The 14,802-nt window shown below is 37.4% G+C and overlaps 1 protein-coding gene across 4 annotated transcripts in view; it reads right to left on the bottom strand.

Annotated features, from left to right (window-relative positions):
• Nucleotides 1-14,802, bottom strand: part of LOC121853834 (toll-like receptor 2) — a 32,353-nt gene that overhangs the window by 10,521 nt on the left and 7,030 nt on the right. For all 4 annotated transcript variants that reach the window (XM_042348220.1, XM_042348212.1, XM_042348227.1 and 1 more), the window contains 11 exons: nt 14,046-14,103; nt 11,974-12,186; nt 11,310-11,510; nt 10,007-10,156; nt 8,382-8,566; nt 6,374-6,618; nt 4,464-4,644; nt 3,084-3,200; nt 1,332-1,496; nt 945-1,083; nt 499-571 (listed from right to left, as the gene is read on the bottom strand). In XM_042348220.1, coding sequence (XP_042204154.1) covers nt 499-571; nt 945-1,083; nt 1,332-1,496; nt 3,084-3,200; nt 4,464-4,644; nt 6,374-6,618; nt 8,382-8,566; nt 10,007-10,156; nt 11,310-11,510; nt 11,974-12,186; nt 14,046-14,103 — 1,727 coding nt within the window. The remainder of the gene's footprint in view (nt 1-498; nt 572-944; nt 1,084-1,331; nt 1,497-3,083; nt 3,201-4,463; nt 4,645-6,373; nt 6,619-8,381; nt 8,567-10,006; nt 10,157-11,309; nt 11,511-11,973; nt 12,187-14,045; nt 14,104-14,802) is intronic.

Raw genomic sequence — 14,802 nt, 5'->3', positions numbered from 1 at the left:
TAACCTACAATATCTCTGGTCTCCTTTCCTTAATTATCTAGTGTAATGATTAACTTGTTAACACTTGTTGGTTTCAAACACCATCATATAAATATCTGTATCACCCCTGAAGATGTGAATTACACGAAAGTGCTTGGGAACTTCGTGTTTTCTTCTTTCCTTGTGGTTATCAGCATATATATATACAGTATATATATATATATATATATATATATATATAACCCAAGAGAGTTAAAAGATATTTGTGGCACCAGAATACTGAAATTAGCCATTAAGCTTAAATATTTGGGACACTCTTCTTTATGTACAATTATCTTTCCTCTATTTTTTGTTCAAACCTCAGAATGCATCGCCTAGCTTTAACCTAGGTATGTTAATGCCTAGCAATAACTCGCCAGGCCAACATACAGGCAATTAAAACATCTGGCACAATATACACACACATTACATAATACATTTCAATGTTTATACACATGTATGCTCACACAGAGGACTTACCTACTATTAAGGAGATTGTCCGTCACAACCACCAGCATCCTTCTAGAATTACGCACAGCTCTCTCCACATTCTCTGTTGTGGAGCAATAAGTCTGTCATTAAACTATTATAAGAGAAGACAACCATAAAGAAAACAGGAAAATAAAAAGACACAGGATAATCAGGTAGACAGATGATAATGATAAAGACTTGTGTAAAATAATGAAAGAAGTGCAACAATGAAGTGCAGAGGTGTGAAACATTAATGATGTAAAGCAGAGATGAGGGATAGAAGTGATGTAACAAAGCCAGTGATGAGAGATGGAAGACTAGACTACGAGCAATTATAAAAAAATATTAGAGATGAAACATGGAGGTGTGGGGCAAAATTTGTGTGAGAGAAAAATGAAGTGAGCAACAGAGATCAAATATATGGACAACAAAATGTGGAGTGCACACTGTCTTACCTAGAACCCAATCGCCAGGTCTGAAGACGTTGTCATGCCATGCCACAGAATAGCCATGTTGGGTCAATGGAGCGATGACATGTTGCTTGACTCTTTCATAATCCCGATGTGCATGGACAACAAACACATCATAAGTCCGCTGTTTGGGAAGAAGACAGTGTAAATAGGATAGATGCAACATCCATACGTGAAACTAAGGTGAATACAATACAGTATCCTTATATGTACTATCTCTTACATGTGTATGCATTCTTTGTAACAATGTTGATGGGATGCCGATTGTTTTGATTAATACCGTAAATATCTAAAGTTTAAACTCAAAACATATCACACTGAAGGCAATCACATTACAGAGGTCTGAAGCCATTAAATTAAAGAGTCACTAACCCCAACAGTGGGATCTCGGCTGACATGCATTTTCTTTTCACTTATGATTTTGTTAAGAAGACGGCTCCACCTCATGTGGTAGCAGACAAACACAATCATGAGAGCCATGATAATGAACGCCACCATGGACATGAAGTTGGTGTCAGGAGATGTCTCCTGGCAAACCTGCAAAAGAAAAGCCAAAATTTACTTTTGATATTATGGAATGTAAGACTTAAAAGGTAAAAATAATACTTAAGATATAAACATGACACGAGAAATCTTAGTCAAGTTAATTTTTAAAATGACTGATTGGAAGTATAATATGGACATGATTTGGACATGTGAATGGCACAATTAGTGTTAGATTGATGAATATCTCAACCTTTAAACCCATGGCACCTATAATTAATATTTCATGGTAGTATGCAGGGACAGCACTGCTTTAGGGAATATAGGGTTAAGTTTTTCATCCCCCAGTAGTAGGGGGACTTATCTAAGTTACTGCCAAAGGTTTCAAGACTGATACTAAAACTGTAATGGATTTTCATGCAAAAAAATAAATAAATTACGAAACAAGTAACAACTCCAAAACTGAATAAGTGAACACAAGTTGAGGAAACATCAACAAATAGTTGCTCAAACATGCATGATGTCACAGAGATAAAGATACAAGTCATCCTTCAGTAACTGTAAAATTAAATATTTTATGATTTTAAACTTCATTCATTAATGATACAGTAAGTCCGCACTTAACATCATCCAGTTTAAGGTTGTTTCGGTACTACATCGCTAAACTTTAGAGACCAAAAATTTGTTAAACGTCCCGGTGATCCGATATTACGTTGTTTTGCGTCGCCACGGACTACTTTCTAAGGCGCACCACCCTCTTTCGTCGGCCGAGCTACGCTCTCTCGGCTCGGTGCAGTCTCTCAGTGACTCACCACACCCCTCCCCTCCCGCCCTCCTCCGCTCCCACCCTCCTCCCCTCCCACCCTCCTCCACTGCTCCTGCCATGCTCCTCCCCTCCAGTCATCCACCTCCTCTGCTTCACTACCCACCACACACTCGCTCTACCACCTCCGCCCATCGGTGAGTACCAATACAAACTTAGTAGTTGTATATGTATGCACTATTTTCTATAGAAATGGCAATGCTTTTCTGTATATGGAATGTATTTCATGGGGCAAAGGGAGGCTCAGGAACATAACTCCCATATTTTATCTATTTCTTATGGGGAAAATTGATCCGCTTAACGTGATTTCGTATAACGTCGCGTTTTTAGGAACATAACTCCGACGTGATATTGTGATAGTCTAACTTAATATTCATTGGAAATGGACTGTGGTTAGAAAAAACCAAGAATTTAAGAAAATAAACCAGAATCCCAACAGCTGGAACTTGGGCAAGAAGAACTACATACAGTAATCTCTGCACTGTTTGGCTGCCACTGACTGATAGATGAATTAGCAACAAAAGTACATTCATTAGATGGAGGTGGGTTGAGAATCTCTACCCCTAGCAGGTGACCAGGCCCGCTATAGAAACAGCTTGGTTGGACTTACAGGCATACAGACTAGTAGAATGGAGCAATGAAGTGCGAACCATCCATACCAACATCAACACAATATTAACCTCACCCAAAATTCACTCTGTCCATAGTGCAATGCAGCTCCACAAACAACTACGAACTTAATGCTCATTATTTACCTAATTTACCTAATAGAGACAATCAGTACAAACCCTCCAAAAATATATGAGTTAGAAATTCACCTCTTCTTCCCTCATATGCATGACATTAGTACCATTCTTTTCAGCCGGCAAATGGCACTGCATTTTCGTGACAGCAGTGATAAAGGCGTGATTCTTCAGTTCTTTGAAGACTGTCCCCTGCAAAGTATAATCTTCATTATAAATCATTTCTTGTTGTTTTGTGCATACACAATGTAAATACTGTACAATATTCTGTTAGCAATTATCTTAAAGAAAAATCTAGCTGTATGTACACTTTCAATACCCTGTGTGTACATATTAAATATACTGAGAATTCGCTTATCCGAATTTTATTTTCTTACACCTCTTTTTTGCTATCCGAATGTGGATCTGATAAAAAATGTAGATCCACAATGGAAACGTTCATATAAGGAACAATAATCATCCCATACACTGGGAAAACAGTTTACAAGTGTATAAATCAATATGTGTCACAGAAAGACTACTAGTTGAAGCAAGTTTGATTAGAGAATTGAATTCCATAAACCTTAGTGATGGTCAGTACAAAACTGATATGTTACACAAATATATTTGTCAGTGGCCCAAGGTTAAAAATGCTTTGAAAGCATTCGAGGTAGATGTAGGATACATGATTAGTGGGTCTCATATTTTTGACACGACTTAACATGACTAATTACATTGCCCTTTCTTTTAAGTACCTCTTATGTTTGCGGTGGTGTTGGTGTGCGGATTAGTGGATGTCATGTTTTGACCTGACCTCATGTTTTGTAAGGTCACCCTGTGTACATAAGCCTCTCTCAGTCTTTGTAATTCAGTTGCCTCTGAAAATGTCTTGAATAAAGACAAAAGCTTAGGTGCTCCACTGTTTCCCTTTTTCCTGTGTGATTTTATCAAAATATACTGTACCTGTATATGTATTTTATTTAAGTTATAATTTTTTTTAGGTATTATATTGCGTTTTTGTTGTTCATTAACCAAACTCATTTTTCAGGTCAGAAACCCCAATAAGTCAGACAATCTCTGACTTGGGGGATTCTGTGGGTTGGCAGTTGGGAGTGGAATTAGTTCCCGCATTTAGTCACCTCAGAACTCACTCGTATCATTGTATCATAGCTGGATGATCGTCATACTCGATTCCAAGTGACAGCAAAGTAGTAGTAGTAGTAAAAGAAACAATTGAAACCCTGCAATTATGTGTGTAAATGAGCCAGAAAGTCAGATCAGCTACCTGGGGCCTGGTCACAATTTTGGGGATGCCATATGTCAGCATGAGTCATTAAGTTATAAAAATCTTGTCTCTGTAAAAAGTATTTGTCACTGATCATCTTCCTTTAAACCATGGTTGACAATTACAATGCAATCATAAGAGTAACTTCCAAAGATGAATCAGTAAAATTAAGCAACTAGACATTCAATTACCTTTACTTTTTTAATGCTGGCACAGTTGCATGACCAGAGGTTGTTATAAAGGGTAAGTGTCTTTAAGGTGGAGATGTGTTCCAGGTCAAGCACTGGTTCAATCTGTGAGAACTTGTTGTCATGAAGGTACACCTCCTCTAGTGGACTCACCCCCATAGAGGAAAATGGAGAATGAGAAGACCTGCAGAGAGTAACATTTCATTAACTTAGGAAATTCTTATGTTTTAAAATTTTTGGAGACATGTACAAAGTAATACACCAATTTACTATTTTCTTTTACACAACTAGACTGTATTATATATTCGCCAACATCCAGTACTCCCTGTACTGCTACCAGGGAATGTATGATACTCAAAGTCTATTACAAGACAGAGATGAAAGAACCTGAAACCCCATTTTATAAACAAGTTAGGATTGAGCAATTTTATACTAGTCAAGTTTGGGAATTGAAACTCCAAGTCTTGGGGGCCCAAATTGTAACTGGAATCTAAAAAACAAATTAATCTAATAATAAGATCACCCTCCACCTTTCTACCTGGGTCCTGAAACATTTCCACTTGGAAATCTAAGAGAGAACAATCAAAATGTTTTGCAGTAAGGATAATATGAGACACTCAAATACATTCATTTGTTGACATCTGTTACAAAGTACTCCTTCCTGACCAACACCCCAGCATGCCCCAGCAGCCCCAAATGAAGAAAGGAAAGAATATGAGTTGCCAAATCCAGACTTGGTTATAAAATGGAATTTCAAACTTTATATAAGCCATAGCCAGTTTAATAAGACAAGGAGGAATCTATGGGCTCCAATTGCTAAATATACTTACACCGCCAAAGGAAGCAGTCCCACTGAACAGGTCTAATGCTGGATTAATACAGGACTGTAGTAGGATACAATGAAACAAACCTTGAGCTCCCCATTTTGATAAAGAATTCTAAATTTGATATTAATTGGCTAAGAGATCACCTTAATTTTATTCCAACTTCTTAAAACAGAACAAAGAGGACTGCCAAACATCCTCCCAAAATAAAATACTACATGCAGATCTGTTAACCCTGAAGTGGGCATCTCAGTGAGCCACCCAAACCATCCTGAAAATAGAAACTCCTGAAATTCCTATTTCAGTTTACATCTGGATATTCCACCTTAATTCCAGGCCTGACCCTTGGTCTGCCAAGGTGTTCTAAACCATCACAAGACAGATGGGATTTTTGTACTCACAATATCAAAGGTTAACTTGTCACAGAGCAGGTGGTCAGTTTTTCACAACTAACCCACACTTGAATCATAATTAAACAGTAAATAAACCTAAGTTAATGATTGTAACATAAATGCATATAAATATCTCCTAACTTAACACTTAGGTTTGTGAGACCCAGCCATAAAACCTTTCAGTGTGCTAAAATAATGAGGTACTAAGGACTTATTTTCAGAGAAGTGAAGCAAGTATGTGGACGTGACTGGGAATGAAGGGATTGACATTTGTATAACCATCTGTGGCTGACCTGAGAAGAAATACTGTACAGTACATGATGCAATCTCACTGATGTGGTGTCAACTGATCATCAAGCCTCCTCCCTCTAATTTACTAAAAGAAAAGCTTCTGATCCTAGTCTCTCTTTTAGGATGTCAAGTACAGTTGGGGTCAAATGTTCACTCCCTCCCAAAACGAAGCAGCATCGACCCCCAACAAGATACAATAGTTAGGGCAAGTCAGTTTGGAGACTCATTCCCATGACTCAATTTCACTGCGGGGAGCAACCTTTTGTCCCCCACTGTACAGTAGTGATCGAGGGAGAATAAATGTAAGATCACTCCTAGCTACTAATGTTGGATCTCCTGATTCTAGAACAACTGCTAAGTGATTGGTCATAAAAGTTGTATAAAAAGATGAAAGTCAAGTAAATACCTGTTGTTGTTGCTGCTGAACTTTGCCAAAAGGTTGTGGCTGACATCAAGAATCTTAAGTTTAAACATTAAATCTGTTATCCTTGGCTGCAGCATCTCTAGTGTGTTATTAGAGAGGTAGAGCTCTTGAAGGTACGGATAAGTAGCAAATTCTGACTCTGCCACATTATTGATCATATTGTGATCTAATCTTAAGACCTGTAGACGTTGCAGTGATACACAGGCCAGGGCTCCCAAGCTCTGAAACTAAAAACAGGCAAAAATATTTAATCCTTCTCCTTTCCACCAAAATAAAACTCTGTCCCTAAAATGTTTCCTCTGATAGTCATCACTTTAGTCATCATCCATCCCTGCAACTATAGCTATTATCTTCACTATTTAACCAATGAGACACGATTCTCTTTTTCTCTAACTACCAGCACTACAGTATACTATGCCGTCTTCACTTGTCACCATTCATAACGACAATTATCATAAAAACTAGCAAAGATGTGATTCCATGTCCATCCATATAATTTTTGTTCTTGTATTATTATACCATTTAAACAACAGGAATACGCTGGTTATCACAAGGGATGAATCCTAAAAGTCACTGCAATTAATGAAACTGCTAATATCAAGACCATTTTTCCCACATAAAGAATTCATGTAAATAGTGGGGAATGCTTTCCCAACCAAAAACTTTCACCACATCTTTTTTTATATAACTGCTCATTATCTGAGGCTATAAGGGACCAGGGTCACGGGTATACTGTAGTAACAGTAAATGTGAGGAATAAATAAAAATTTTAATGTATATAATAAATAAAAGAAAAGAAAAAATACTGTACTGCACTGTCAGTTGGCAATAGTTTTACTATGCATAGGAGATTGTAGCACCTGAGATCTCCACCACTGTTCCCTCCTCACACAATCCGGGTGACTCCAGTCAGCGGTCGTAAGAAGTACAGTACAGTATTCATTATCTTTATGTTTTGACCTCATGATAAACTTTTTCTTTTTTTGCACATTCTGTATGAAAAATGTGTGCGCACGTAACATTTTCTGGATATATACAGTACTGTACTGCATTATTTTATCTCATTCCTCATAGTAACAGGAGGAAGTCAGTTTCAGAGATGGTAAAACTGCTCATAGCATCAGCTGTTGTGGTGGTGGTGGTCACTGCCAAGACACGTTACAGTGAAACTGATGTCTCACTACAAATTATGTCTCGGATTATATCGGATATTTCTCAAAAGCTAGGATCGAATTACACAACAGATATATGAAAAACTTTTACTTTTTGACCAAAAATTTAGAGGTTGAACTATATATGAGATCGGTTTATACACAAGTAAATACTGTTCTGTACACATTCTCTAATACCTTTACAGACTTAATCCCTTGTAATTTTTAAACTCATGCACATCATCTTTCATTACATACAATGGAGCTACACATACTCTGCCATATTATTTAGTACTCGTCCTTCTGTCATAATATATTATCTATACACTCGTCATCCAATCTGTCGTGGTTCCACTTCCCATTTTTAACATTACCATACTGATTCCAGCTACAGGTGCTCCTCTACTTAAGAACGTTCAACTTGCAAACTTTCAGAGATACAAAAATCATCACTGAAGGGGGTTACCTACCAGAACAGGTGTTTAATGTGGATGAGACTGGATTATTTTTAAGAAAATTCCAGATAGAACAAACATTACCAAAGAGGAGAAGAGTGAGCCAGGTTTTAAGGCTGTATTAAAGGGTATAGCAGTACTAAATATCAATAATCTTTTCATTTCTTACAATATGTTTGGTATCTACAAGAGTAAAGTTGGACATACAAACAATTGGACTTACAAACAAGCCTCAGGAACGTAACTCGTTCATAAGTAGAGGAGTACCTGTAGTCCTATTTCAATTATTGCAATATGTAAACATTATACATGTACTATCAAATAAGAAGTATATCTGAAAAAAAATTATGTACAGTAGTATACTGTTGTTTCTTATTACTGTACCAAATTTGAAGAAATATTTAATTCCATCACAGGATAGAGCAGAGAGCAGTCATTCGATGATATACTCTTAATCTTGTTGTGGCTCAAGTTGACAGTTTGCAGGTGTTGAGGAGTGCAATTCTTTTCTTCACTGTTGTTGATCCAGTTTTCATGACAAGGGCAGTGACCAGTCAATCCTGGGGGCACTAAGAAAACATTAAATAACTCACAAAGCTCTTAAGGCAGAGAAGAGAATCAACTTGAGAAATATATATCACAATATGATTCCAAAAAAGTTCATTCTTTGTACACTAATAAAATGTTGTACAGTACCCTGTATATGAATACGTAACTTTATCCCTATTATGAATAATGTACAGGTGTTGCCCATTACAGTACAGTATGTGATGGGGTTAGGGACTTTGAAAAAACATCATAAGATGATTGAGCATATATTAATATTAATAATTTATGGGGAAAAATAAGTTCCATTCCTGAAACCGTGAAAAGCCAAAGTTTGTATGATTATCCAATTGTTAAAGAGTATAAAATTTTAACAGAAAAGCCCGCAAAGCATCATTAAATGAGTTGTAGACTTGTAGACAGCTTTCCTGCTAGACTCATTGGTTATTACAGAACCAGTATGTGTTTTCATTTAAAAGTCTTAATATTACTAAGGAATATTAACCCGTTCATGGTCATGTAAACAAAATAGTAAAAGTAAAAAAGGAAACCTCAGCAATAGCATTATCACAAAAGTCTGGTCAATATCCATTTGCTTTGTCATGTGATGTGGTATTCACAAGATCAGAATGGACAGATGGAGAGATGCATAGATGGGGCAAATAATTATGTCCCCAATAACAATTGAGGAGACTGAAAGATACAGGGGGAATAGCCCACCCGGGCACAGGTCATCGACCCACAATGGGGCCTAGGGGACAAAAAATAATACGGTATTAATCTACACCATGAAGATGCCGGAAAGCAGCGTTATAAAGTGAGTCAGATTGTATAAATGTGGAAACACAGACGAAGACAGAGCATTTCACAGTTTGGTTGTGTGAGGAAAGAAGGATGTACTATAACGGGTTATTCTAGTGTAACCGACATCCACAGAGAAACGGTGGGCACCATGGGCAAGACGTGTGTTATGAGCCCATGGCCTTGCCGGCAGTACACAGAATGCCAAATCCACAGAAGATCGCCCATTAAAGTACCTGTAAACGAGAGAGAGTGAAGCAACATTGTGGCGAAGAGAAAGGGAAGAAGGATTGTCAACTAAAGGAGGAGAGTTAATAAGACGAAATGTCTTTGATTCCACCCTATCTAACAGTTGGACAAAAGAAGAGCCACCCCAGATATGAGAGCAGTACTCCAAGTTAGGACGAATGAATCTCTTATATACTTCAAGCAACTGCTCTGGAGTGGAAGTAGCTACGGAATCAGTACAGCATTCCCAGCTTTCGGGAGGCAGCTTTAGCAATGTTGAGGATGTGTGGCTTCCATGACATATTAGAGGAAATGGTGAGGCCTAGCATATCTATTTTAGAATTTGGCAAAATGATAGCATCCTGAAATATGATGGGTTACAGTTATACATAATATTTACAAATGAGTTTACAGTAGATTTTTTCACCACTCACCCAAAATACTAAGTTGGTTCTGATCTACAATCAATGTCGTGAGGTTACACCAAGCTGGAGAGTCTATCCCACTCAGATTATGCAGATTGTTACTTGACATTAAAAGTGTCTCTGCATCAGCTGGCCCCACAAAGGGAATGGTCTCCAATCCTGTGGGAAGATACTAATCCTCAAAACACAAAGAAAGTAAAAATTTTGAATTGTAAATCTCTATACTATTTGCTCACACTTTATGTAGTGCAACTCCAAATGTTTTCATTCTATGCAAGTAAATTAGTATGAAAACAATACAAACAGAATCCAACTTTATCTACAGCAATTTTACTCTGGACTTTAGACTGATACAAAAAAACCATCAATATTGTCCCTATTACTAAAGATAAAAGACATTACAGTGGTCACGCGAGTTTTGCAATTGCTTTGTTCTGTGGGACTACAGGTACTTGTTTTTTCTGCCGCTCGTGCCAAAGTCCCTTTTTTTTTGCCCTTTCACTCCTCCAATTTCAACTAGAAAACAATGCTCTAATGTGACTTAGAAATAAAGAAAATATTATATAAAACTAAAAAAAAATGGTGATAAGGAATTATGTGTAGGGAAGTACACTAGGTAGGTAAGACACTTGGCAGTGGAATGACTCGGCAACAGTTCCCCCTCTGGGAGATTTCTGACAGCCCCAACCCATTAAAATGACACTGTACTTTCACCATAATTCCCACATTATTTACAATAGGTTCATTTGGTGCTGGGGCTAATAAAATATTATTGTAAATAATAAATTTTCACTCAAAAAATTGCACACTCAACCTAGATGAGTTACTGTGTCATATTAAGTGAAGTGTTTCAATACCAACACCAGTTTGGTACCTATCCTTTGGATATTTTCAATTAATTGGAATTCTTTGATACACCTTGGAGACCAAGGAGAATTGCAATACCCAAGTGAGGTAGGACTACACTCTTGACAAGTCTTATGAGAAAGTTTGGACCATCTAATTACTGTATGTGCAGGATCTTCATATTTGTCTTACCGTACTAGTTCAGCGAGACTTATATTCTCGTACATAAAGATACTAAACTAATTCTTTTAACACCTTAAAGTTCCTGAAAAACAACCAAAATTTTTTCAGTCTGTTATTTGAACATAAATTGTTCAGTTTTGCCTAACAGAAAGTAAATGCTAGACAATAATAATCAACAAGATTTCTACAAATAAAAGAGTTATCAACAATCTTGAATATGCCTTTGAACAACTCGGGAACAACTGTCTACAGTATCTATAATAAATTTCAATACACCCCTCACCTGCATTTGTACAGTCCACAGTCTTTTTTCTCTTGTTACAGTGGCAGCCAAGAGGACATTCTTCCCAGCTACAAGAAAAGAGTGCTTCCATATCAAAGCACTGGACCTCCTCTTTTCCCACCACCAGATTACGATACATGTTGATGAAGTAATTCAAGTAGTAAAGTGAGCAATTATTACACGACTCTTGCCATAAATTATCTGCAAACAAAATTATGATTATTAAAGGACCCTAATGGAAATAAGCATCTGATGGCTTTGCTAGCTATGCTCGGTCAACTTAACTTAATGTTTACTAATACATTTAAAACTGTATGCCTCTTTGGTCTACATCCATCATATAAAGTATCTACATAGTCTACTATACACATGTTTGGAGTGCCCACTTCCAAAAGTTAAAAGGTACTTTCACATGATGAAGGAATATCAGTCAATAGATGAATGGATAAGGTACCATGGGAACTTTTGGATACTGGGTGTTATTGGTTTTTAGAATTAGAATTTCAAATAAAGATAGTCCTATTGTACAGTATATAAAAAAGGAATTGTTTTCTAAAAAACAGTTTTTGTTATAGAGCTTTATATCTAGGTATGTAAATATTCCACCGACAATTTGAAACTGTCTAAATAACTTTATATTTTATATTTATAAACCAAAACTTACCTGTAATATTTAGGTGAGACTTGCTGCTAGTGAGGACATTTATCAAGGAGGCTGGGAGAGAAGCGAGGTGATTATGTGATACGTCAAGTATTTGAAACTGTGATTTGGGAAAAAGCCCTGGCCCTGTCTCTACAGCAGCTGGACTTGACCTTACTCTTACATGGTGTAGTTCACATCCAGACATATTCAAATGTGTCAGCTGTTGCACAAGGCCTGAGAGGGAACAAAAAGTCTACCTTCAGGTGACAATAAATTTTTTTTTATAAATCTCTTATTTTTATACACACAGTACAATATACATAGCTTCCAGTGGCACTTGTCATTATCACCAAATTAGAGCATATCAATTTATCAAAGGGGCTCATAAACACCTATTGTATACTCGCAAAAAATTTTGGTAATGCTTTACTGTACAGTATATCTATTCAGGTATCTGCCTTCACTGAAATTTTATTTGGTACAGTATATTAATAAATTCAGCACCACAAGGTTAATACAGTAGCAATATCTCCGTTAACTGGAATCCCTCAAACCCGGAACTCTCCGATAGTTGGAACTGAAATTTTCCGAGGGACACATTTTCCGGAAAATTCAGAAAAATTTCCCGATATCCGGAAAATTCCAGGGATGGGGGAGTTTTTTCCGGGTTCGAGAGATGATGCAATGGGCAATTTCTGGAACTTCCGAGAACATTTTTCCATTACCTGGAAAATTCCGGAGGAGGGATTTTTTCCAGCTTTGGGAGAGTCATCTTGTTACCTAGAACTCTCTCGTTTCCTGAAGTGCTCTGCACCAATTGTTCCAGCTATCGGAGATATCACTGGTACGTATATACAGGTATCCCGCACTACACAAATGTTCATTCTATGAACACAGTACTCTACTCTTACTACCCTATAGTTTATGAAAAATATTCTCACTTATATGAATGATGCCCTTACTCAGTCCACCCCTCCTCACCCTATGTAGTGAGCTCTGACTGCTCTTTTTACTTTTACTTTTTTTTACATTTATCCTCTTCGTCGCTGATCGGTTTGTTAGCCACTTGGGCGGTCAGTCACACCTCTGTTATGCACTGTTGGCATGTACTGGGCATGCACTGGCTCCTAAATGTATTTGAACCTGCTCCAGTGTTGGAAAAGTCTGATCTTGAAACAGCTCACACATGGTGCCGTCACAACACTCTCTGGCAGATTGTTCCAAGAGTTTACAATTTTCACTCCCAAAAAGTCTGCTCTCAGTTTTCTGGGCTTGCATCTTCTTCAACCTTGAGTTGTGATCCCTTATGGGGCGAATGTCTGCAAGCTCCAGGTATGGACACTCAACTAAGTAGTGCCCTCCTAGATGTTTATACACCTCAAGTAGTTCACCCCCTGCCCAGCTGTAGTATAAGCTAGGCAGTTGCAGGTGTTTCAATCTCTCTGGGTAACTGAGGTGCTGTAGTGCAGGCACCAGTCCGGTGGCAATCAACTGACAATCTCTAGATATATGAACGACCTTCTCATAAGACCTACTAGCTTAGTCACTTGATTCACCTTCTTCTCACAATGGCCCAAGAACTTCAGTTCATTGTCAACATACACACCCAGGTCCTTTTCACATTTAGTGTCTGTTACTGCAGTTTCTCCATCCCGTTGGGACATGTGATACACCATCTCACCATTGGTATGACCCAGGTGCATCCTCTTACACTTCATGAGACTGACTCTTAGCAGCCATTTCTTCGACCATTCTTGAAGCTCACAGAGATCTTTCTGTAGCTCTTCATAGTCAGTTTGGTTCTTAATATCCATGAAGACCTTGGCACTGTCTGCAAACATTTGTATAGAGGAGTGTATAGCTTCTAGCATGTCATTTATGATACAAACAAACAACAATGGGCTCAGTACACTGCCCTGTGGTAATCCGCTTGTCCTGTACAGTATGTGAAAGGAAAGATCCCAAAAGACTTTCCTTAACCTTTCAGGAACTGAACTTAGGTTTTATTAAAGCAAAATATACCGAACAACATTTCTAAAAAAGATTTTCAAACTAAATTGATGTAACAAAAATACATCCTCAATTATGCTTACCTTTATCAAGATTGATTTGGATTAACCGATTCCCAGCTAAGTTAAGAGACTTCAGTTTCTGTCAAGATACATGAAAAACTAATTAATGGCAAGTAATGCAATTACAAAATTTTTTCTGAAATAAAAGCAATTACAAAAACACTTACAATGTAACAACAATGTAACGATACCAAGGTACAGTAGTAAATAACCTCTTAGAGCATAGATGAATGTAAGCCCAAAGCAGCTAACGAGTCGATCATTTGGTGAAGAGGATAAAAGAAAAGGAAAAGTAACAGAGACGTGATCGATCGCCCAAGTGGCTAACAAGCCGATCAGTGGTGAAGAGGATAAAACAAAAAACAAAACAATGAAAAATGACAAGCTCAAAAATGATATACTGCACAACATATTTCTCTCACCAAATGGGTCTCATCCCCAACTCTATGATGTCAATCAAGTTACTAATATCAAAAACATCAAAATGCTATAGTCAAATACCGTAGGTAATTTTTCAGATCGTGACCGTCTGCTGTTTTTCACTGAAAATGGGTTTAAAAAGCCGTTTTTTTCTAAAAACCAGTTTTTGTGATATAGTCCAGAATGTGACATCTAGCTTTATACCTAGGTATGTTAATGCCTGGCAATAACTCGCCATACCCAGTTTTTACTGATTTTATTAGAGCATACTACTGTATATTATGTTGTGTAAGAATATAAAAATGGATGAAATCACGTGCTACCTCAACAAACCAAACCTAACCAATCTCTTAGCTTA

This window comes from Homarus americanus, unplaced genomic scaffold (assembly GCF_018991925.1).
Source record: "Homarus americanus isolate GMGI-L3 unplaced genomic scaffold, GMGI_Hamer_2.0 scaffold50564, whole genome shotgun sequence".
Taxonomy (NCBI): domain Eukaryota; kingdom Metazoa; phylum Arthropoda; class Malacostraca; order Decapoda; family Nephropidae; genus Homarus; species Homarus americanus.
Note: the sequence above shows the minus strand (reverse complement) of the source record. Positions and strands in the feature narration are given on the sequence as shown.